This window comes from Xenopus laevis, chromosome 5L (genome assembly GCF_017654675.1).
Source record: "Xenopus laevis strain J_2021 chromosome 5L, Xenopus_laevis_v10.1, whole genome shotgun sequence".
NCBI lineage: Eukaryota > Metazoa > Chordata > Amphibia > Anura > Pipidae > Xenopus > Xenopus laevis.
Window position 1 is genome coordinate 145,799,202 of NC_054379.1, and position 26,760 is coordinate 145,825,961.

At 38.3% G+C, this 26,760-nt stretch overlaps 1 protein-coding gene across 1 annotated transcript in view; it reads right to left on the reverse strand.

Annotated features, from left to right (window-relative positions):
- eipr1.L (EARP complex and GARP complex interacting protein 1 L homeolog) overlaps positions 1–26,760 on the reverse strand; it is a 118,319-nt gene that overhangs the window by 74,944 nt on the left and 16,615 nt on the right. Inside the window, 2 exon segments of the mRNA NM_001096651.1 lie at positions 23,720–23,852; positions 25,883–25,966. Coding sequence (NP_001090120.1) covers positions 23,720–23,852; positions 25,883–25,966 — 217 coding nt within the window.

Consider the following 26,760-nt stretch of genomic DNA (forward strand, 5'->3'; position numbering starts at 1 on the left):
GGGAACGACGAGTGAAGTGTAAGCTTCCTGATACGGCGCAGGAGGTACTTGTGCGCCATCACCACACGGCATCTCGCTGTGCGAATCTGAAGTGCTGGAGCCGCTATAGCTGCAGCACAGCTGGTGCCCATTAATGCTCCCTGTGTGAGGAACAAGCAGCCAGATTTAAAAAGCTCTTTCTTTTCCATTGACAAACCAAAGGGGCTTATTACTCCCCTCCCCGCCAGCTCTTTCATAACGAGCAGCAACAGCCCGTGTTTGGAGGAATGGAATAGCAGAATGCAAAGGATTTCATGATTGCTCGATTTTCCTCATCAGCAGAACACAACAATCACTGAAATGAGATGTGGAGAATTGATAGCGGAGGAGAGGCTTGTCACTGGGGCTTAATGTGAATCCCGGCGGTGGCAAGAGGCCATGAACTGCAGCTTGCCAACACATGCCATGCCAGCCTTCTCTAGCCCTAATGAGCTGCGGGGAGACTCACACCTTTGTCTGCAGCGCCTTATGCATGAAAATCAGATCTGTCACCCAACACCCACACTGCCTAATAACTGGCTCGAATAACTACACATATATATTCAAAGCAGCCCACAGATGAGAAGCATTGTAATTCCTATATCTAGCATGGAAGCAAGTGCATATACCCTGTCATCCACTACTAATCAAACATACAGTCATCATACATACAGGGCTAATTGTACATACAGTCATCATACATATAGTCATCATACAAACAGGACTAATTGTACATACAGTCATCATACATACAGGACTAATCAGACATACAGTAATCATACATAAAGTCATCATACATACAGGGCTAATTGTACATACAGTAATCATACATAGTCATCATACATACAGGACTAATCAGAAATACCGTAATCATACATGTCATCATACATACAGGGCTAATTGTACATACAGTAATCATACATACAGTCATACATACAGGGCAAATTGTACATACAGTAATCATATATACAGTCATCATACATACAGGACTAGACATACAGTAAACATACATACAGTCAACATACATACAGGACTAATCAGACATACAGTAATCATACATACAGTCATCATACATACAGGACTAATTAGACATACAGTAATCATACATAGTCATCATACATACAGGGCTAATTGTACATACAGTAATCATACATACAGTCATCATACATACAGGGCTAATTAGACATACAGTAATCATACATATAGTCATCATACATACAGGGCTAATCAGACATACAGTAATCATACATACAGTCATCATACATACAGGACTAATTAGACATACAGTAATCACACATAGTCATCATACATACAGGGCTAATTGTACATACAGTAATCATATATATAGTCATCATATATACAGTGCTAATTGAACATACAGTAATCATACATATAGTCATCATGCATACAGGGCTAATTGTACATACAGTAATCATACATAGTCATCATACATACAGTGCTAATTGTACATACAGTAATCATACATATAGTCATCATACATACAGGACTAATTGTACATACAGTAATCATACATATAGTCATCGTACATACAGTGCTAATTGTACATACAGTAATCATACATATAGTCATCATACATACAGGACTAATTGTACATACAGTAATCATACATATAGTCATCATACATACAGGACTAATTGTACATACAGTAATCATACATATAGTCATCATACATACAGTGCTAATTGTACATACAGTAATCATACATATAGTCATCATACATACAGTGCTAATTGTACATACAGTAATCATACATATAGTCATCATACATACAGGACTAATTGTACATACAGTAATCATACATATAGTCATCATGCATACAGGGCTAATTGTACATACAGTAATCATACATATAGTCATCATACATACAGGACTAATTGTACATACAGTAATCATACATATAGTCATCATACATACAGGACTAATTGTACATACAATAATCATACATATAGTCATCATACATACAGGGCTAATTGTACATACAGTAATCATACATATAGTCATCATACATACAGGACTAATTGTACATACAGTAATCATACATATAGTCATACATACAGGGCTAATTGTACATACAGTAATCATACATATAGTCATCATACATACAGGACTAATTGTACATACAGTAATCATACATATAGTCATCATGCATACAGGGCTAATTGTACATACAGTAATCATACATATAGTCATCATACATACAGGACTAATTGTACATACAGTAATCATACATATAGTCATCATACATACAGGACTAATTGTACATACAATAATCATACATATAGTCATCATACATACAGGGCTAATTGTACATACAGTAATCATACATATAGTCATCATACATACAGGACTAATTGTACATACAGTAATCATACATATAGTCATACATACAGGGCTAATTGTACATACAGTAATCATACATATAGTCATCATACATACAGGACTAATTGTACATACAGTAATCATACATATAGTCATACATACAGGGCTAATTGTACATACAGTAATCATACATATAGTCATCATACATACAGGGCTAATTGTACATACAGTAATCATACATATAGTCATCATACATACAGGGCCCACTGGGTTTTTACCTCAGCCACAAATAAAATGCAGGTTAAAGGGCCAGTATATCCTCTTAATTCAATGTGAGTGCAACGGACAGAGCTTACTTTGAGTGCCAAACTTACTTTTTGCCTTTTGATTTAATCATGAAAAGTCTATGGTTTGTGTTATTGCTTGAGCTTAACTGGACAAACAAGGACAAGCTAATCAAGCTACTCTGTTTGGTTCTTGAGACAACCTGAAAAATGTCACAACAAAGGGTGAAGGGAAGGGTCTGCATACTGGTGAATTATCCACCATAGATTTTTCATGAGTACAACAGTAGGCAAAAAGGTATTTTCAAAATAAGTTCTATTGATTTATCTTATGTTTCACAATGACGTATACTGCCCATTTAAAGGAGAACTAAACCCTATGAATGTGGCTATAAATGCCATATTTTATATACTGAACTTTTTGCCCCAAGCCTACAGTTTCAACAGCAGCAATGATCCAGGCCTTCAAACGTGTCACACGGGTGGGGGGTGGGGGGGGGGGGGTCACCATCTTGGAAAGTGTCTGTGACACTCACATGCTCAGTGGGTTCTGAGCAGCTGTTGAGAAGCTAAGCTTAGGGCTCGTCACTAATTATCCAGCAGAAAATGAGCTTCCCCTGTAATATAAGCTGATGCTACAGGGCTGATTATTACATTCTGATGCTAATTGCACTAGTTTCTGTGCTGCCATGTAGTAATTATCTGTATTAATTACTAATCAGCCTTATATTGAGACATTTCTATTCTATGTGTACTGTATATTGTGAGTGGGTCCCTAAGCTCAGTTAGTGACAGCAGCACAGAGCATGTGCAGTGAATCAGCAGAATAGAAGATGGGGAGCTACTGGGGCATCTTTGGAGACACAGATCTTTACTTCTTAACGGTTGTGATTGCCTTGGGCTGGTTTAGAAGCTAAAAACATAATGTACAGCAACTCTAGCTACTTCTTTAGTAAAGTTTTCATTCTCCTTTAAAGGGGAACTAAAACTGCTTGTATAATGTTTTATTTTCACTTATATACAAGTTACCTGTCTCCTTGCAGCCTGACATTTGAGGGAAGTTTAATTCTGTAAAATACAGTTTCCCTTCACCCACTAAAACACCTGTGGCAGGTGAGAGCCTACTTCCATGCATATGCAAATTAGGATTTGGATTCGGTTCGATATTCTGCTGAATCTTTCATGAAGGATTCGGCCGAATCCAAAATAGTTGATTTGGTGCATCCCTAATATGAGTAAATGGGAGAAGTCACGAAGTTATTCTGATCTGTGCTGGGTTTCATGCAATAATCCGAATTTCATGTGGGTTTCAGGCAAAAATCAGAAAAAATTTGGAATTTTTCAGACAGAAAATCAGAAACATTCATACGATTTGAATTTTTACACAACTTTAAAATTTTTTCCAGAACTAGAATTCTTTTTAATATAAATAAGAGGAAATAATCTGTGCAGATTTGGTCGGAATATATTTCAGAAAATATTGAGATAAATGTGGATTATGATAAATGACCCCCTAATACAGAGCTTTATGGCCAAGGTTTAAGCAGTGAATTTCTCCAGTTTCATGCAGTGGGCTAATTCTACTAGAAGTGGTTTGTTTTTAGAGTAGAAAGGGAAAGAGAAACCAAATAAGAGAGATTTGAGGAAGAAAAAAAATGGCCAGTCGTATACAAGATAACGGGGGGAATCATTGACTGGCAGTAAGATGGAATGAATGAATGGAGAAAGCTGAGTGGCAGAAGGATGATATAATTGACTATTCCCTGTTTAATGAGGAGCCGGGGAATTGACTTTAGGAGGATGGGAGATGATGTGACTCTTGGAGCGAGAGATGAATGACTCGGTATAAAATCCTTAATAAAATACATTACAGAGAGTTCCAGGAAAGACCTCAGGGTTATCTTCCCTCATTTCATTCATTTAGCGCCACTCATAAGCACATCAATTTGTGCAATTTGGAAATAGCAAAGGTAAGTTGAAGATCAATGATGGACAAAGTGTGGGATATCAGGTATAGGGGCAAATTCACTAAGATTCGTAGTTGCGCCAGGCGTAACTTCGCCGCACTTCGCCAGGCGTAGTTTCGCCAGCGCTCCGCAAATTCACTAAAATCCGAAGTTGCGCACAGGGGTAGCGTAAGGTTGCGAAGTTGCGCTAGCGTTGATTCGCTAAGCGAAGGGAAGTTACGCTAGCGATGGTTAATTTGCATACGGCGCCAAATTCAAATTTCAATGGAGGAATACGTAGAATCACTACAAATACTGGGAAACCTTCAAAACATCAAATAACATTTTTTTTTGCCCTATACATGTGCCCATTGTATAGTTAAGTTGCCATGAGTTAGGAAATGTAGGGGGAAGGAGGGGAGCCCCAAAAAAAATTTCGATCTTTTTCAGCCTATCACCCATAATATAAAAAAAGTGCCAGCGTTTTTTGGGACTTAGAAAAAATTTGAACTTTTTTTGAAGCAATCCCTATCTACTCTATTGCGCTTCGCCTGGTCTGAGATGGCGAAGGAAGTCTAGCGTAAAAGGTAGAGTTCAGTACACTGCGCGCGTTAGTGAATTTGCGTAGTTACGTCCGTAGCGAAAATTCGCCAGGCGTAAGGGTGCGAAGTAACACTAGCGAATTTACGCCAGCGTTCGTTAGTGAATTTGCGAAGTAACGAAAATGCCCAACGCTAGCGAATTGACGCTAGCGTTAGGCGCTTCGGCGCTTAGTGAATTTGCCCCAAAGAGAGAAGAGACATTGCTTGTGCCAGGCTGGAAGAAAACTATTCACATTTTTCCATAGGTAATAAGGGCTGATAAATCCTTTAGCTGCTCTGGAGATTTCTTACATTGGACATGATGTGAGGTCCGGATTTACTATTAAATGAATACAGGCACCTATAGAAGCACGACAGCTCTGTGTCCATCACAAACAATTACTCCTGCTGAGTTCTCTTCTTTCTGAATTCAACACATCTGAGCTCCACACACACAGGGCAAGTCTCTTGGCTGAACCTACAGGAGACAGCTGCAAATAGAAAACGCCAGCAATTTTGCAATTTACATACATTCTCTATTTTTCACGGAATGTCAAAGTTTTTTTAAATCGAATTTGGCCAAATTCGGTCAGATGAAAATCGTTCGATCGTACGATGAAATCCTTCGAATCAAACGATTTCATTGATCGATCTAACGATTTTCCTTCGACTTCTAAAAACGTAGCCAAATCTTGGCTATAGGTTCTAGAAGGTCCCCATAGGCTAACATTGCAATTCGGCAGGTTTAAGGTGGCGATGTGTCGAAGTCTAACTTTTTTAAAGAGACAGTAATTTGATTTTCGAAGTCGAACTTTTTCATTCGAATCGAAGTCGAAGTTGAATTTGGCCTATTCGATGGTCGAAGTACCCAAAAAATAGTTCGAAAATCAAAGTTTTTAACTTCGAAAATTCACTTTGACCCTTAATAAATCTGCCCCCAAGTGTTGGACTTCTGTACCAGCCCAAGGCAACCACAGCCCTTTAGTAGTAAATATCTGTGTCTCAGAGGATGGCCCAGTAGCTCCTCATCTTCTTTTCTGCTGATTCACTGCACATGCTCTGTGCTGCTGTCACTTACTGAGCTTAGGGACCCACTCACAATATAGAGTACACATAGAATAGAAATGTCACAATATAAGGCTGATTAGTAATTAATAGAGATAATTACTACATGGCAGCACAGAAACCAGTGCAATTAGCATCAGAATTTAATAATCAGCCCTGTAGCATCAGCTTATATTACAGACCAACCTCATTTTCTGCTGGATAATTAGTGACGAGCCCTAAGCTTAGCTTCTCAACAGCTGCTCAGAGCCCACTGAGCATGTGAGTGTCACAGACACTTTCCAAGATGGTGACCCCCTGTGACAAGTTTGAAGTCCTGGATCATTGCTGCTATTGACAAGCTGAAACTTTAGGCTGGTGCAAAAAGTTCAGTATGTAAAATATGGTATTTTTAGCCATATAAATTTTTAGGGTGTAGTTATCCTTTAAAACAGAAAATGAATGTACATTTCCATTGTTAATGTATACTCTTTACATAGACCTACATCTGTCTGTCCAGCTGCCTCTGGTTAAACAATATTCAGTGTCCTGATTCTATTTCTCTACATGTTTCACCTGGAATTAAAGCAGGACTGGACTGGGAATGAAAATAGACCCTGGCATTTAAGGTACACAGAGGCCCAAACAGCCCCTCAATGGCTCACTATGTGACTGTCTATTGGATCTTACAGCAGCCCCTCTGACATTTGCCAGAACCCACAGATTGCCAGTCCAGACCTGAATTAAAGTGGACCTGTCACCCAGACATAAAAAGCTGTATAATAAAAGTCCTTTTCAAACTAAACATGATATCCAAATTCTTTTATTAAAGCATTCATAGCTATTATAAACGCATTTAAAAATCTCAGCTGTCAATCAAATATTGTCTGCCCCTCCTCTATGCCTTAGGCAATTACTTTCACTTTTCATTCAGCAATTCCTAGATGTAACTGCTCTCCCCAAATTCCCCCTCTCTTTTTACTATTTAATTGTATAGCCAGTGCATGGGGATGGACATCAGGTCCCCCATTCTGGTGCACAAGCAAGATTTTGAGATACAAGGCTTGTCTTAATAACAGTGTCCACAAAATGGCTCCTGCCTGATTGCTGTAATTGTGAATTCCCAGACCGAAGGAAACAAGATTCAAATAATTTATATAGTGTAAAAGTAAAGTTTATTTTACTTGACTAACGTAAAAAGAAGTAGGATTTGGAATAATTTTTTCGGGTGACATGACCCCTTTAAAGGACCACACGTAAATCACCCCTTAAAAGAATTGTTCAGTGCAAAGCAGGAAGTGGTGTTCTGGCTATTATGTTACACATCCAGTCACTCCAGCCTTTATACATTACATTTTTGGCTAACTAACAATATTAGAAACATGTTTTATTTTGCACAGCCTGTCTATTTACCCAGCTTTTATTTTTACACTAAACTGATTTGAGGTGCAAGCTGTGTCATGTAAACTGCAAAAATGTTTAGAAAAGCACTCTGAGTACATTTACATGGATTCCTTTTTACTTCTAAAGGTTGCAGTAGTGTGAAAATACACTTGAACAAACCAATGCAGAAAGGAAAGACACAAATATCACCCCTAGGTGTGTATTGCATGAGTCTGACAATTATCAACCCCACTCGTTGCAAGCAGGACTGCCAACAACAGCTTATAAAAGACCCAAAACTTGGCCAAGCCAAAATTCCAAAAATGTCCACATAATGGGGCTGATCTGTTAACATGAGTGCCGAAAATTAATTCTGCCCAGCCTACTACAAGTTACAATATGAAAACAAAGAGCTGGCCGGTTGCTGTAGGTATCATTTATGAATGAGCCCAAAGAAAGGGACAAAGAAAGGGAATACACTGGCGCTTAACTGCCACATTTTTTAGTATTACCCATGGTTCTCTTGTGCATGTACAGTATACTAAAATCAGAAAATTTTACTATAGTGCTCCAACATATTTTGTAGCGCTGTACAAATAATTGGTTTATACAGTGAACATACAGAATTGCGACAAATAACCAATACAAGAGGTGAAGAAAGCCCTGCACAAAAGAGCTTACAGTTATACCTGCAATTTTTAGGGATACACCGAATCCAGGATTCGGTTCGGGATTCGACCAGGATTCTGCCTTCGGCCATATTCTGCAGCGCTGTACAAATAATTGCTTTATACAGTGAACATGCAGAATTGCATACATAGCGACCAATAACCAATACAAGAGGTGAAGAAAGCCCTGCCCAAAAGAGCTTACAATTATACTTGCAATTTTTAGGGATACACCGAATCCAGGATTCAGTTCGGGATTCGGCCTTTTTCAGCTGGATTCAGATTTGGCTGAATCCTTCTGCCCGGCCGAACCGAATCTGAATTTTCATTTGCATATGCAAATTAGGGGCATGGAGGGAAATCCCATGACTTTTTGTCACAAAACAAGTTAGTAAAAAATGTTTTCCCACCCCTAATTTGCCTATGCAAATTCGGATTTGGTTCAGTAATCGCCCAAATCTTTTGTGCAGGATTCGGGGGTTCAGCTGAATCCAAAATAGTGGATTCGGTGCATCCCCAGCAATTTTACAGGTGCCATTTTTCTCCAAACAGTCTGGGGAAAGTGTTAGCAATTTAATACACTGGGACTGCCACATATTTCTCTTTATTCATCCTTTAAAAGTTTCCATATTAAAGGGGTTGTTCACAGTTAAATTAACTTTTAGTATGATGTAGAGAGAATATTCTGAGACAATTTGCCGTTGGTTTTCATTTTATTTTTTATTTGTGGTTTTCGAGTTATTCAGCTTTTTAGTCAGCAGTTCTCCGGTTTGCAATTTCAGCAATCTGGTTGCTAGAGTCCAAATCACCCTAGCAACCATGCATTGATTTGAATAAGAGACGGAATATGAGTAGGAGAGGCCTGAATAGAAAGACGAGTAATAAAAAGCAGCAATAATAAATGTGTAGCCTTACAGAGCATTTGTTTATACATGGGGTCAGTGAGACCCATTTGAAAAGCTGCAAAGATTCAGAAGAAGAAGGCAAATAAATGAATGAAGAAAAAAATTTAGAATATACTAAAAATAGTATAACATACTAGAAGCAGATTTATCAAGGGTCGAATTGAAAATTCGAATGTCAAATCCAACTAGGGAGTTATTCAAATTTGATTCGAGTTTTAAAAAAAAAAATTTGAATTTTTAAAATTTGAATCAAATTAATTATAAACGAGTTTTCAGGTCAATTTAATTTATCTGAGTTTGAAAAATTGAATTTTTTTAAATAAATTTCGATTTTCAAATTTATGGGAGTTTTTAAAAAGTCACATGAATTCGAAATTTGACTTTTGATAAATGTGCCTCTAACCACCCCTTTAAAGGGCAGTTTCAATGACTGTAGTTGCCATATTTATGAAGAGCGGGTGCCAAAAGAGACTATTTTTCTCTATTCCCTCATCCTCTGAGGCAAGGCCAGTCTCAAACCTTTGTAGTTTTAGGGTAGCCCTCCCAAATATACATTATGTTCTGTTTGATGATATCTGCGATTTCATCAAAGTGGTTCTGAATAAATGATGCACTTGCTTTTACTTATTTATGTGTACTGAAGATACAGGTGCCCAGGCTGAACAATTGGGAGCCGCTATAACTTGGAGGAGATAGTGGAGAGCAGGACCCAAGCTCTGCTGGTACCAACTACTGATGATCAGTTATGAATACCTAAAGCAGCAGAACAGTATGCAGTGAATACCTAAAGCAGAACATTATGCAGTGAATATTAAAGCAGCAGAACATTATGCAGTGAATACCCAAAGCAGCAGAACATTATGCAGTGAATACCCAAAGCAACAGAACATTATGCAATGAATAGTAAAGCAGCAGAACAGTATGCAGTGAATACCTAAAACAGAACATTATGCAGTGAATATTAAAGCAGCAGAACATTATGCAGTGAATACCTAAAGCAGCAGAACATTATGCAGAAAATACCTAAAGCAGAACATTATGCAGTGAATATTAAAGCAGCAGAACATTATGCAGTGAATACCCAAAGCAGCAGCACATTATGCAGTGAATACCTAAAGCAGCAGAACATTATGCAGTGAATACCTAAAGCAGCAGAACATTATGCAGTGAATATTAAAGCAGCAGAACATTATGCAGTGAATACCCAAAGCAGCAGAACATTATGCAGTGAATATTAAAGCAGCAGAACATTATGCAGTGAATACCCAAAGCAGCAGAACATTATGCAGTGAATACCCAAAGCAGCAGAACATTATGCAGTGAATACCCAAAGCAGCAAAACATTATGCAGTGAATACCCAAAGTAACAGAACATTATGCAATGAATATTAAAGCAGCAGAACAGTATGCAGTGAATACCTAAAGCAGAACATTATGCAGTGAATACCTAAAGCAGAACATTATGCAGTGAATATTAAAGCAGCAGAACATTATGCAGTGAATACCTAAAGAAGCAGCACATTATGCAGTGAATACCTAAAGAAGCAGCACATTATGCAGTGAATACCTAAAGCAGCAGAACATTATGCAGTGAATACCTAAACAGCAGAAAATTATGCAGTGAATATTAAAGCAGCAGAACATTATGCAGTGAATACCTAAAGCAGCAGATCATTATGCAGTGAATACCCAAAGCAGCAGAACATTATGCAGTGAATATTAAAGCAGCAGAACATTATGCAGTGAATATTAAAGCAGCAGAACATTATGCAGTGAATACCTAAAGCAGCAGAACATTATGCAGTGAATACCCAAAGCAGAAGAACATTATGCAGTGAATACCCAAAGCAACAGAACATTATGCAATGAATATTAAAGCAGCAGAACAGTATGCAGTGAATACCTAAAGCAGAACATTATGCAGTGAATATTAAAGCAGCAGAACATTATGCAGTGAATAGCTAAAGCAGCAGAACATTATGCAGAAAATACCTAAAGCAGAACATTATACAGTGAATATTAAAGCAGCAGAACATTATGCAGTGAATACCCAAAGCAGCAGCACATTATGCAGTGAATACCTAAAGCAGCAGAACATTATGCAGTGAATACCTAAAGCAGCACAGCAGAACATTATGCAGTGAATATTAAAGCAGCAGAACATTATGCAGCGAATACCCAAAGCAGCAGAACATTATGCAGTGAATACCCAAAGCAGCAGAACATTATGCAGTGAATACCCAAAGCAGCAGAACATTATGCAGTGAATACCCAAAGCAGCAGAACATTATGCAGTGAATATTAAAGCAGCAGAACATTATGCAGTGAATATTAAAGCAGCAGAACATTATGCAGTGAATACCTAAAGCAGCAGAACATTATGCAGTGAATACCCAAAGCAGCAGAACATTATGCAGTGAATACCCAAAGCAACAGAACATTATGCAATGAATATTAAAGCAGCAGAACAGCATGCAGTGAATACCTAAAGCAGAACATTATGCAGTGAATATTAAAGCAGCAGAACATTATGCAGTGAATACCCAAAGCAGCAGCACACTATGCAGTGAATACCTAAAGCAGCAGAACATTATGCAGTGAATACCTAAAGCAGCAGAACATTATGCAGTGAATATTAAAGCAGCAGAACAGTATGCAGTGAATACCTAAAGCAGCAGAACATTATGCAGTGAATATTAAAGCAGCAGAACATTATGCAGTGAATACCTAGAGCAGCAGAACATTATGCAGTGAATACCTAAAGCAGCAGAACATTATGCAGTGAATATTAAAGCAGCAGAACATTGTGCAGTGAATATTAAAGCAGCAGAACATTATGCAGTGACCCGTGTATCATCAGACAATGTCTCTGCACTGCACCACACAGCTCCTCGCTGGTACGTGTATCTCCTAAACCCTAATGCTGCAGAATCTGCACCATCAGGAATACTGCAGATCAAACAGGGTTTGCCCAAATTTTCTTATTGAAATATATATATACAGAAGGAAAAAAAACAATCCTAAATTCAAGTAAGCTTATTGTGGAACAGCAGAATAAGCAGAGAACCCCCTATATATCAGGAATGCTTGGTATGATAGTAGTTTAGCATTATTTATTCCTTATCTTCTCTGCAATTGGAAAACTACATGATACGACAGGCGCTTATTAAATATTTGAAAATCAAAGCTGATATGTGTGATAACTGTGCCCAGCTCTATGCGGTTCCAGTTGGATGATATTTAGTGTTCTGGAGGCAGGAGGAGGCTGTCTCAGAAATACCAAGGGCTTTCATCAGCTGAATGTAAACACAGGAATAGTATGTGAATCATAGGGGGGGGTAGACAAACGAGTGCTCGAGATTGAAGAATTATTTTAAATTATTCTAAATATATTAGGGCAATAGTACACTGGCAACACATCACTTAGTTCTGGTATCAGCCCTATACATTGCATAGTCCACAGGTCGGGGGGTTCATTTATAAACACTGGGCAAATTTGCACGTGGGCAGTAACCCATCACAACCATTTTTCCAGCTATTTGCAGGCTGGACAATGAAAGCAAACATTTTATTGGTTGCCATGGGTTACTGCCTACCTAGTGTCTATAAATGAGCACTACAGGGTCCATTTTTCAAGTGACATGTCCCTTCATCGGGAGATACTAAAACTTGCATTGTGAGTCCATTTATAATTCTGAACAAAGGGCCTAAAAGCCAATGATTCTTGGTGAGTACACCATATAATATATACAGGCTAATGTACCCCAACTGCAATTAATAAGGCAGTTGGGGTAAATCAGATGTTACCATGGAGGTCAGTGTCTATATTAAAGCAGGAGGTCATGGGACTGAATATATTGGGGCCTGTTATCCAGAATGCTTAGGACCTGGGGTCTTCCAGATAAGGGATCTCTATGGGTCTACTATAATATCATTTAAGCATGAGATAAACACAATAAGACTATTTTGCCTCCAATACATTTGAATTTTATCCTACTAAGGATCAAGTACAAAATACTATTTTACTATTAGTTAAAAAGGAAATCATTTTTAAAAAATGGGAGATGACCTTCCCATAATTCAAAGCTTTCTGGATGAGTTGCTGGATAACTGATCCCATCATCATCATCATCATCATTTATTTATATAGCACTGTCAAGATACGCAGTGCTTTAACCCATACCTGTACTTAAGACAAGGTCATAAATTAGAGATGACAATTGATGCACTCGGCAATTGGAAAGGGTTTAAAACATATACAGTATAATCCTTAATAAACTACAGGAGCAGACTAGGAGGGGGTCACCCCTTATTTCTTATGGGCAGAACTTCCTAGAGGGTGGTAGAGGTGCCTTTTCTTTTGCAGGTTCATAGCTTCTATGCTCTCATGTCTTTGCAGGGCAGTCTGTGGCAACCATTGCTCTGGGTTCCTTAAAGAGGAAACTGATGTCCATTTTAGAGTATTTCAGCATTACTATTGGTGCTGCTCCATTGGTCACATATTTCACAGCTGCAGGACTGGCATGGAAGTTATTGTATGCTTTAATATGGAACCTGATGGCATGTTGTTTAGTGCCTCCCTCCATTGTTACTGGCACTACTCTAACAGCTGCGGCTATAGTAAATCTATACTCTGAAGGCAGAATGGGCTGTTTATAATAATTTATAGAATTTACAATATGATCATTAAACTCTCCAATGAGCACAGAGGTGAGGATAAATTACACAGATTTAATGATATAAGATAAGATATTTCAGGGTACGCAGAATTCTTTAAAGGGAACTATCGCGAAAATGAAAATTTAATATAAGCCTCATACTGAAGTGAGAAACTTTCTAAATACAATCAATTAAAAATTCTGCATTGTTTCTGAAATAATCAAGTTTGTATTCACTATCCCTCTCTCAGCATTTGTTTCTCTTCATTCTGTCTTCGTGCAGCAGTTGGGTTTTTTGGGGGACACAACAGCCCAGAAGCAAGGCACCACAAGGGAGTCTGGAGTGAGCTGACAGGACCATCCCTGTGAACCCCATACAAACTTTTTATTGGACTCAATGCGCAAAACCCGCCAGGGTAAATGTGAGTGTGAATTTTTTAATTGATTTTAATTATTTTTTAATAATAAATGGTATTACACTATTACTGGTTTTATTCCTGATTTGGGACCTGGAAGGAGCGGCGAACCTTGAAGGAGGGACCAGAAAGTGCGCCTTGCTATATGCATAATACCACAGTAGTGGTCTGTAAGTAGGCATTTTATATAGAAGGTGGAGGTGCTTCACCGCTGGAATATATTTTATTTTACAAAAAAGGCACCATCCTTCCTTTACCTCTATCGCTAATCTATACCCCTATCACTAGCTACTTGAAGGAAAAGGAGAATACACCTATTCAACATCTAGTGTATGCACGGGGTGATTTTTACACTATGAACGTATTACGCTATGCTTGTTTTTAATTTCTGTTGCCACAGGCGCTGATCTCTTCCTATACATACCCCCTTTGGGAGTATATATACGCTTGATTTTGGAGTTGGGTGTCGGATGAATGATCCAATATACAGTTAGGCCTATAAATCTTTGGACAGAGAAAACTCTTCTTCTAATTTTAGTTCTGTACATGACCACAATGAATTTTAAATGAAACAACTCAGATGCAGTTGAACTGCAGACTTTCAGCTTTAATTCAGTGGGTTGAACAAAAAGATTGCATAAAAATGGGAGGAACTAAAGCATTTATTTTTAACACAATCATTTTATTTCAGGGGCTCAAAAGTAATTGGACAAATTAAAAAACTGAAAATAAAATGGTAATTTCTAATACTTGGTTGAAACCCCTTTGCTGGTATTGACAGCCTAAAGGCTTGAACTCATGGACATCACCAGATTCTGGGTTTCCTCCTTTTTAATGCTCTGCCAGGCCTTTACTGCAGCGGCTTTTAGTTTGTTTATGGGCCTTCCTGTCCAAAGTTTAGTCTTCAACAAGTGAAATGCTGCTCAATTGGGTTCAGATCAGGTGATTGACTTGGCCATTCAAGAATAGTCCACTTCTTTGCTTTAATAAACTCCTGGGTTGCTTTGGTGTATATTTTGGGTCATTGTCAATCTGTATTATGAAACGCCTCCCAATTAATTTGACTGCATTTAGCTGGATTTGAGCAGACAGTGTCTCTGAATATCTTAGAATTCATTTGGCTGCTTCTGTCCTGTGTCACATCATGGATAAACACTAGTCTCCCAGTGCCACTGGCAGCCATGCTCGCCCAAGCCATCATACTGCCTCCGCCATGTTTTATAGATGATGTGGTATGCTTTGGATCATGAACTGTTCCACGTCTGCTCCATACTTTTTTTTTTGCCATCGTTCTGGTAGAGGTTGATCTTGGTTTCATCTGTCCAAAGAATGTTTTTCCAGAACTATGCTGGCTTTTTTCGATTTTTTTTAGCAAAGTCCAACTGCATCTGAGTTGTTTCATTTAAAATTCATTGTGGTAATGTACAGAACCAAAATTAGAAAAAAAGTCATCTCTGTCCAAAGATTTATGGGCCTAACTGTATCTCATAGGGAGGGGGCTTCCTTTCCTAGAAGATGTATTAGAGCTCACTCAAATAACTGATTCCAGTACAAACAAAATAACTGCCTTTTGCACAAGTTCTGCATGTAGAGAGACATGATGTCTGGTGATTTTAATAGAGTGAGCTCTTGGCAAAAGGAGCCCCCCTATAAGATATATTGGATCATTTATCGGACACCCAACTCCTGCATGAAGACAGAATGAGGAGAAACATGCTGAGAGAGGAATAATGATGATAAACTTGATTATTTCAGAAATGGTGCATCATTTTTAATTGATTGTATTTAGAAAGTTTCTTATTTTAGTATGCTGAAGCTAATATAAAATTTTCATTTTCGTGATAGTTCCCCTTTAAGTGACATTTCAGATATCCAGACTTATCTATAAAACTTGCATTGGTGAACAGTGCTTTTAATCGCTTCATACTGTGGCACAGTGGTAGGCATCATAAAAGCAACAATACCAGAAACAAAATGGCCCTTGCATTAATACCCCTTTGCATTTCTGCTTTTACTTTGTGCTCAAGCCAAATTTTCTTTGCTCCAGCTATTGACTTTGTAGATGAACCGTGGGCACTGCTCATTATATCAAATGCTTTTCAGAAATCCACTTAAATTATGTCTACAGGTTCTCCTTTGTCTCTCGGCTTGACAATATGTTCAAAGATCTCCAGCAGACATGTCAGCCGTGATCTCCTTTTCATATATTCAAACTTGCACATTTCTAAATGTTTCAGAATTCTAATCCCTGTTAAGATTTCTAATGGTATAGCTCTGTGTTGGTACCATGCTAAAATTAGGCTGACGGACATCTTTTTGGCTTTTCTTTTTAAAAACAACCCACAATGTTCTACAATAGTCGCTGACACACGTTCACATTCTTCCAATGTTCATTTGCTTTTACATAAAGGGGAAAAAAATTAGACTCTTGCTGTAATAATATCTGTTTTCAGATAAAAATAAAAGCCAAATGTACAGTTAAATATTGTAATTGGTTTTCAGTCATTCTAATACATTTCAGGTTCAATGGGAAAAATTAGTTGCTCTTGTTCCCTTCTAATGTATGTCATTTCACATATAAAACAATGTTTTCTAATAAACACTATTTGCAACTGTTAGGGGCACATTTACTTAGATCGAGTGAAGGAATAGAATGAAAAACACTTTGAATTTTGAAGTATTTTTTTGGCTACTACGACCATCGAATTGGCTACTTCGACCTTCGACTTAGAATCGAACGAATCGTTCAACTATTCGACCATTCGATAGTCGAAGTACTGTCTCTTTAAAAAAGAACTTCGACCTCCTACTTTGCCACCTAAAACCTACTGAGCATCAATGTTAGCCTATGGGGAGGGTCTCCATAGGCTTTCTAGCCAATTTCTGATAGAAGGAAAATCGTTTGATCGATGGATTAAAATCCTTCAAATCGTTCGATTCGAAGGATTTAATCGTTCGATCGAATGATTATTTCTTCGATTGTTCGATCGAACGAATATCGCTAAATCCTTTGACTTCGATATTCGAAGTCGAAGGATTTAACTTCGATAGTCGAATATCGAGGGTTAATTAACCCTCGATATTAGACCAATAGTAAATGTGCCCCCCCAGTGACACATCTTGATATTTTTTGATTGTATCATTTTAAAAAAAATCTGTGCTGTTTTCTTATTAAAGATGTGGATTATTAATCAACCCCCAGCCTTCTTCTGACTCTTTCCAGCTTTTAAATGGGGGTTACTGACCCCATCTAAAAAACAAATGTTCTGTAAGGCTACACATTTAGGGACAGATTTACTATGGCTCAAATGGTAAATTCAAATTTAAAATTTCAAGTTGGTTTTTAGTTTCGAATCTCAAAATTTCGAGTTTAAAACTACCAACTCAAATTCTAAATCGAGATTTATCATACCCCTACCCCGGAAAAAACTCAAATTTGATATGCCGTCACCTAAAACCTGTCGAGTTCATGTAGAAGTCCATCCCAGAAGTCAGTTGACCCATTTGAAGATGTTAATCGCCATCCTGACACTCAAGTTTTGGGTTCGAATTCGATTACAGTTTTCGGGTTGTTTACATTCAATCTAATTTTAAACGATTGAGTTTTTTCATAAACCCATTCGAGTTGTGAGTAAATTCAAGTTTATTAGAGTAATAAACCTCTCCTAATAATATTAATAATCCTTAATATTCAAGTCTCTTATTCACATCAATGTATGGTTGCTAGGATAACAAGGACCCTAGCAACCAGATTGCTGAAATTGCAAACTGGAGAGAACTGAAATTATAAAAAATGAAAAACAACTGTCTCAGAATATCACTCTCTCATACTAAAAGTTAACTTAACGGTGAACATCCCCATTGAGTTGAGATTTTGGAAAGTCAATGTATTTGCTCTCAGATATAGAATAACTTTCTGGATGAGCACTTATCTGCTGTCCTAGATATTCATGGAACACAATATTTTATTATTATCTTATCTATATCCCTGTTATAGATTTAGTGGTCTGACCACTTCTCCAGGCTGCTATAATATTAGTTACATTAGTTGCTGCCATTTCTCAGCAGATTCAGCTCATACTGAGCAGGTTCCCCATCTTGAATCTCTGCTGAAGAGAAATCTGTTACTGCCAGCAATAAATGTATTGTCCATCGGGGGGGGGCAGGGGGGACAAGTGTCCCGGGCCTGGGCATTAAGGGGGGCCCAGCTGTGCTGCAGTTTTGAAAGAGTCGCCCCCCCCCCTTGCGAGGGCCGAAGCCTTTGGCCATTTTCTGAGTCCTGAATAGCCAGCCGAAGGACTCGAAGCCACGGAAACAGCCGAAGCCGACCTTCCGAAGCTATGAAAATAGCCAAAGCCAAAGTCCCGAAGCGGCTAAAAGACCCGAAATCACAAAAACAGCCGAAATTGAAGCCCTGAAGCGGCGAAAAGACCCAAAGTCACGAAAGGAGGCGAAGTTGAAGTCCTGAAGCCATGAGTTCAATTCTACTGAACACCAATTTGTGTTTTTTTTTTAATCCCCTGGCCACCAATGTTTAAATATTCTATAGGCCCCTGCCACCAATGTTTTTTAAAAAAAAGTCTGTGGGGCCCTGGCACCAATGTTTTTTTTTTTAATAAATTTTTTGGGGCCCCAATTTTTTTAACTTGTAAAGGGGGCCCTGGCGCCAATGTTTTTTTTGTAACTTATAAGGGGGCCCTGACCATCAATAGCTTTTTATAACTTGTGTGTGGGGGGGGGGGTTACTTTTTTAGCGCTGATGTCTATGTGGTCTTGTAACTGTGATGTGGAGTGGGTGGAATCTTTCCTTTTTTAAAAACAGGCCAACCCAGAGCAGTATAATATAATTCATAATTATAGCAAGCATACAGGAGCCATTTTGTGGACATCATTATTAAGACAAGCCTTGCATCATCTCAGAATCTTATTTGTGCACCATAATGGGGGACCTGATGTCCATCCCCATGCCCTGGCTACACAATTAAATAGTGAAGAGAACGGGGGAATGTGGGGACGGCAGTGACATCTAGGAACTGCTGAATGGAAAGTTAAAGCAATTGTCTGCCCTGCCTCTATGCCTATATTTGATTGACAGCTAAGATTTTTATATGAGCTTACAACAGATATGAAAGCTTTAATAAAAAAGAAAAGCTGGATTTCATGTTTACTTTGAAAAGGACTTTTATTATACAACTTTTTGTGTCTGGGTGACAAGTCCACTTTAAGGGCCAGCCAATCGGAGCGGACTCCACTTTCATCATTTCCTTTCCTGAGCAATGTAGCCTGAATACTGAGGCTTGTCCCTTTATGAAATCACACTAAAATTCCATCTCAAAAAAAGTGTTTTTTTCTGATGTACCTAACAGAAAATACCAGGTGCCAGTCAGATTACTGATAAAGACATGGTTTGGGCACAGGGGGGTCTGCTGCGGAGGCTGGCAAAGAGACTTATAAACGAAACATATAAATAAGAATGTAAGTAGGCTACAAAAGTGCTCAGAGAAGCCCTTTCTACATACTTCATTTTTTACAACTTTTTGGTTCAGCTGAACATTCCTACCACTGAGCACAGGACTTTAGACACTGCCAAACCTTGAACCAGATACAGGATTTAGTACTAGGGATGTACCGAACCCTAATTTTCGGGAATCGTCTGCATCACAAATACTTTACACAGGATTTGGCAGAATACCAATCCGAACTCTTTCCTTGGGGCCGCAAACGATTGTTCTGTGACAAAAGAGTTGGTTCTCACAAATTTTTAATACTTTGTAGGGTTCGAATTTGGCCAAGGCTCTTAGATTTGGCCGAATCCCTATCCTGCTGAAACATGCTTGGATTCAGCCGAATCCTAAATCAAATTCTGGATTAGGTGCATCCTTACATTTAAAGGGGTTATTTATTATGCTCTGAATATCCGAAATTCGTAGTTTTCACACTAAAAAAAAAAACAAACTATGAATTTTTCGGAATTTATTAAGGCCTGATGGTCTTAAAAGTCAGACTCATAAATTCTGGCATCTCAAAGCTCTCGAGGTCCTGTATCAATGGGGAAGGTCCCAGTGTGCCGCTGTCTGTACTGCTATCCAATAATTTTGGGGATTTTGGTAAAAAAAATTCGTAAATTTCTGGCAAAGCTACGAAGTTATCAGATTTTTGCCCGACCCAATTTTTTCTGACTTTTTAAGTGATAAATAAGGTCCATTTGGGCAGTCAGAGTTGATCGGATTTTTATGTTAGAAATACTTAGAAAAATTCGGACCTTGATAAATAACCCCCTAAATGTCTTGTTTTGGGTCACAAGGAGGTACAGGTATGGGACCTGTTATCCTGAATGCTCGGGACCTGGGTTTTTTTGGACAACAGATCTTTCCGTAATTTGGACCTTAACACCTTAAGTCTACTAGAAAATCAAATAAACATTAAATAAACCCAATAGGCTGGTTTTGCTTCCAATAAGGGATAATTCTTAAATCTTAGTTGGGATCAAGTACAAGCTACTGTTTTATTATTACAGAGAAAAAGGAAATAATTTCTTAAAAATTTGGAATATTTGGATAAAAAGGAGTCTATGGGAGATGGCCTTTCCATAATTCTGGACAACGGGTTTCCAGATAACGGATCGCATACCTGTACCACATGTATTAGAACATGAGTCTGTGGCGCAAGATCCATTGCTAGAGTCAGGGAACTAAACCTCATGGAAATCTTGTCCTCCTCAAATCTTAATACTACAGGAAAGCCCCTTGGTTTTCATCACAAGGTGAACAACGAGTTAATATTATGCATTAATGTGACACAGTTGAAGTCCATAATGTGCAGTGGGACTGAACGGGAAGAGTGTACTTGATTAAGGTTTAATTACTGAAGCAAGGGTTTTTTTTCGATTGCACCTTGTAACATCTGTGGAAATTCAGAGGCAGTATTTCTACTTGTTTGAGGATTTGTCAAGTTCTAATTTTCTACTACTACTCTCTCCTGGAATGATCTACAGTCCTTTTGGCATTTCACCTTCCTCAACTGAATAATTTATTTTAGTCAGTGGGATATTAAATCCAGCCTGTCTCATGAATACAGAGGCAAAATATTCTTTCAGGCTGTTGGCAAAATTGACCTCATCTGTCACAAAACTTCCAATGCACTTCACGAAGGCTATTTCACTTCTAGTCGGGCTAATTCGTATATTTGGAGGCTTTCTTAGACATTATTTAGTATAGAGTCTTGCTGTCTCATGCCTGTAATTGGAAGGGAAAAAAAGGAAAGAAGTACAAAAAAAAATCTCCTTTCAAACACAAAACCTCATGATATTCCACACATAAAAGTCTATTTGTAAATTTCATAAAAGGTGATACCACAGGAATGGATGCTGCTTAGTGGCCCATGCATGGGCCCTACCAGACGGCTTGTCTCACCGATATCTGGACCCCCAATGCATTGGCGGATAACTCTTGTATTTACACGGTACCATTTGAGCACAGGCATTTGGAGGTCCTTCTCCTTCGCTATATACAAAAGAGAGGTATAAACAAAATAAAACTCCTGCATTCGTTTTCCAATACATAGAATTACTCCTTATCGATGATGTTTCTGCAGCTACTGCCACACACAACTACAAGAGAAGTAACAAGCTGAATTAGGAAGGGATATATTTTATAAACAGAAAAAAAAAAACGAGTCAGTCCAATATTCCGGAAATGGTTGTCGTATGTGTCAAATAGAGAAATTTGGGGAAAGGAATGAGAATTTGTGCAAGGATTTCTCTGTGGCATGAGCACCTATCATGTGATATTTATTCTTGTGACATGATTAGATGGCAGCCTATGAGAAAGGAGATGTATGGTCTGAAACGCGCCAGTTTTTATGATGATTTTAGAATGGTTTTAAAGATCCAGAGGTGTAGACTAATTTGTTGCTTTCTGTTCCATAAGAGGATTCATTGGCATTATACCATACTTCCCAACTGTCCCGTTTTTAGCAGGACAGCTCAGCCCGCAGTCCTGGGTTTGTTTTTACAGAAATGTCCGGGACTTTCTTTTTGATCTCCTGCACTGAACAGCCAGAAAAAGATACGTTTCTAACTCAATTGGCTTTTGGCAGAAAGCCCAGAATAGATACTGAAGCTGGCCACACACAGGGAGATCCACTCTAGGGCCCAACGATCGGATTACAACGCAGTCCATAAGGGTGGTCGGATCAAGGGACTGCATCAACTGACAGATGCGGCCACGATCCGAAGGGATTTTTTAACCTGCCCGATCAAGATCTGGCAGACTTTCGGCCAGTTATCGATCGGGGAAGCCTGTCGGAGGGCCACAATAAGCCACCGTCTATATAAATACACCAGTAAACCCTCAATATAATGCTGCTCTGTGTCCTCTGTCAAAAGAAATACCATATTTATTTCCTTCTATTGTGTATACATGAAGTTCTATATCAGAATTCCTGTTTTCAGCTCTCAAGGGCACGGCCTTGAGCATGCTCAGTTTGCTCCTCTCCCCCTCCCTCCTCCCTTCCCTGCTGTAATCTGAGCCTAGAGCTATGAGGGAGCAGGGAGAGACTCAGGCAGGAAGTGATGTCACACAAAGCCAATATGGCAGCTGCTATCCTAAACAAACAGAGAATACTTCAAGAGCATTCTGCAGAATAAATATAGTGTTATAGTTTGCACTATTGTGGCTAATCTATTGGCAATAAACTGCTTCAGTAGCTTTCCTTCTCCTTTAAAATAAGCAGGTCTCTTGGGGAAACTGATTTTCATTAGCAAAACTGTAATAACACATAAAAACCACAGAAATGTGTTCAAACTTTCATAACCTGCCAAATTTTGTAAAATGAACATGAATATTAGGGGGTGTGGCCACAAAAAAGGGTCGTGGTAAAAAAATCTGTCCCTCTTTCTGTTTCCAAAATGTTGGGAGGTATGTTATACTCTGCATTATTGTATGTCCATGGGGTATATACCAATCGGCAAAGTTGAAACAGTAGCAGTGTTTTCACTTTCTATTGTTACCTACACAAAGAAAACGGACATGTTAAAACACAAAACCCCGCCTATTTACCAGGAAGATCTAATCCTGATGGGGTCAGCGATTCAGGACTGTCCTGCATCAATTTGAATAAATATTTTGTCAACTTTTAACGTTTTGGATTGCAGATTTTACTGATGCCCCTATCCCGTAATTGTTGGGTTTGGCCAAATACTGAATCATCCACAAATGATTCAGCCAAATACAGAACCAAACACAAACCCTAATTTGTGTATTAAAATCTGTGAAACATTTACAAAAATGCACTAATTTTGAACAGAAATGTATCAGGTTTTTTTTATCCCGAGCCTGAAAGTCCCATGAGGGTGTAGACTCATTTTGGATGAGTACTTCCTGTAAAAAGTATTGCGATTAGGTTAAATTCCAAACCAAATTGTGGATTGGATGCACCCTACTAGTTTTATCATGGAAAATAAAAGCATTACTTACTTTTATTGTAGCATGTTGCAAGCACATTCCTGTCTGCTGGACTTGCACCAATCTGCCAGATCTCTCCCGCATGGTGAAGTAGAACATTCTTATTGATAATATTATTCTCATCATCGAAGTCTATCACATGAATCTATACATAAACAGTTACATTAATGAAGGAAAATGGCACAGAAAATGTAATTGTAAAATAAAAATAAATGCAGATTCTGTGGTTTCGAAAAGAACCATAGCCCTTACATAAAGCAATTAGAGATGACTTCACCATAAACTCCCAATTTATGAATTGGACATTTCCAATACTTTCTAACAAGCAATGGGCACTTGGCTGCACAAACGTAAGTATGGAGGTATTTTACCCCAGGAAAAAAAAATATAGCTGGGCTGAATATGGCTGATACACAAATGGATTTGAACCCAAGCTCTATGCAGAAGTACCTCAGTTGTAAGGGGGCTTTAATCTGGGCTTTAGCTATCATCTGTTTAAAGGAAAACTATACCTCCAAAATGAATAATTAAGCTTAAACTTGTTTAAAACAAATTAAGTGGCATATTAAAGACTCTTACCAAACTGGAATATATATTTAAGTAAATATTGCCCTTTTACATCTCTTGCCTTGAACCACCATTTAGTGATGGTCTGTGTGCTTGCCTCAGAGATCACCTGACCAGAAATACTGCAGCTCTAACTGTAACAGGAAGAAGTGTGTAAGCAAAAGATGCAACTCTGTCTGTTAATTGGCTCATGTGACCTAACATGTATGTTTTGTTGGTATGTTTGTGTGCACAGTGAATCATAGGATCCCAGGGAGTGGCCCTTATTTTTTAAAATGGCAATTGTCTATTTATGATTACCCAATGGCACATATTACTAAAAAAGTATATTAATATGAAATTGGTTTATTAACATGAAGCAGGGTTTTACATATGAGCTGTTTTATGCAATATCTTTTTATAGAGACCTACATTGTTTGGGGGTATAGTTTTCATTTAAATCGGTATATAACATTTTTTGACAAACATTTAGAATAAGATTACTAGAAAATGTGAAAAATCAGGGACACTTCTAGAAAAGCAACCTGCAAGGGATGCACTGATTTAATCTGTATGCAGTTAGGGTTGCCGCTTGGTCAGTGTTTCACCAGCCTAGCCAGTACAATTCCAGACATGGATGGGGCTGGTATTACAATTTTATTTTGTACATTTACAGTCCCTACTAATTTTGCCCACATCCATTCAGTCCTAATCCTGCCTCCTTGCTCCAAACCATCACATCTTCAACCTTGCCTCCTCCCAAATTTTCAGTCTCCACTGGTCATCCATGTTGTAGCTCCATCCATGTGTCATAGCCCTGCCCTGATTGGGTCCTAACCCCTCCCCCTGATGCCATTCCCCACCCCTCTTAATCCTGCTCCCTCTCCCACATAATCAACCAGGTAAGGTGGCCAAAGGCATGACAATTACGGTCTTTCTTGGAAAAGATCCTTCCAAGAAAGATTGTTTGTTTCAATACACACGTGTAGAGCTGAATCGTCAGATATACAGGTAGAAACAATAGAATGCTACCTGTATCTGACGATTCAGCACTTAACAATGGCCGATGTTTGGGTGCCTTCAAAGGCAAAATTTTCCGTCCAGCCCTATCGAGGACCCGACCAATATCCAAGTCTTCTGCTGATATCTGTCGCTCTTTTCCCACCATACACGCACCGAATATTGTATGAAAATTGGTACAAAATATTATCTGTGCATCTATGGCCACCTTTAGGTGGCAACCCTACTTAATTTATTACAAGTGTCCCTGATATTTATTTTAATTTGGCACTAATTTTACATTTTCCAATGGACCAAAAAAAAACCAGAAGAGTAAACGGCTAGAAAACAGGTATTTTTATGGAAAATAGTCCAAAATGATTTCATAAATTATAGGAATAACCTGGTTTAAAATCCAACAAATCCTCCATTGAAACTCCATAAAAAACGAGAATACATAACATTGGGAAACATAAAATGGGGTTTGGATTGTACTTGGGTGTTTCAAACGATCTATTTTTTGTACAAAGAATATTCACCCTAATATTGCTGATGTAGTTTGTACTAATATTTGCAGACATATTTGTGTTTCTAATGTTGAATTAAGAGCTTTGCACAAGTAACACTCACCTGATTATCATATCTAAGAGACTGTGTCCCTACTAGGAATCGAATGGCGTCAGTTTCTGCTGTCTGAGCAGTCAGGGCTCGAGCCTAGGAAAAAGGAGAATGTTCACAAAACCAACCAAAAAAAATAAGTCATTTCATGAAATCATGTTTGAGAAAAAAAAAAAAACACTGCCGTGTGCTTAGCTGGTTCCCTGTTAAACTATTAAGCCAAACTGGCTTAGTATTTTGTCCAGAAATATTTTTGTGATTCAATCTCTGCAAAACGCTGCATAATATGTTGCATCTACCTTGTACCTCTATTTCTGACATGGTCTCATTCAGTTGGGTTTATGTTAAAGGGGAACTATCTTGAAAATGAAAACTTAATATACGCTTCATCACACTAAACTTTCTAAATACAATCAATTAAACATTCTGCATGGCGTCTAAAATAATCAAGTTTATCTTCCCTGTCGTTCTATCAGCATCTGTTTATCTTCATTCTGTTTTCTTGCAGCAGTTGGGTGTCAGATATTCATTGACAGTTAGATTCAAAACATTTCTTTTCCTAGAAGATGTATTAGAGCTCACTCTATTAAAATCATCAGAAATCCTGTCTCTCTACATGCAGGATTTGTGCAAAAGGCAGTTATTTTGTTAGATTTTGTTTGTACTGGAATCAGTTATTTGAGTGAGCTCTAATACATCTTCTAGGCAAAACGAAGCCCTCCCCTAAAGATATATTGGATCTAACTGTCAATGATTATGTGACACCCAACTCCTGCATGAAGACAGAATGAGGAGAAACAGATGCTGAGATATAGTGAAGATAAACTTGATTATTTCAGAAACAGTACAGAATATTTAATTGATTATATTTAGAAAACGTCTTATTTCAG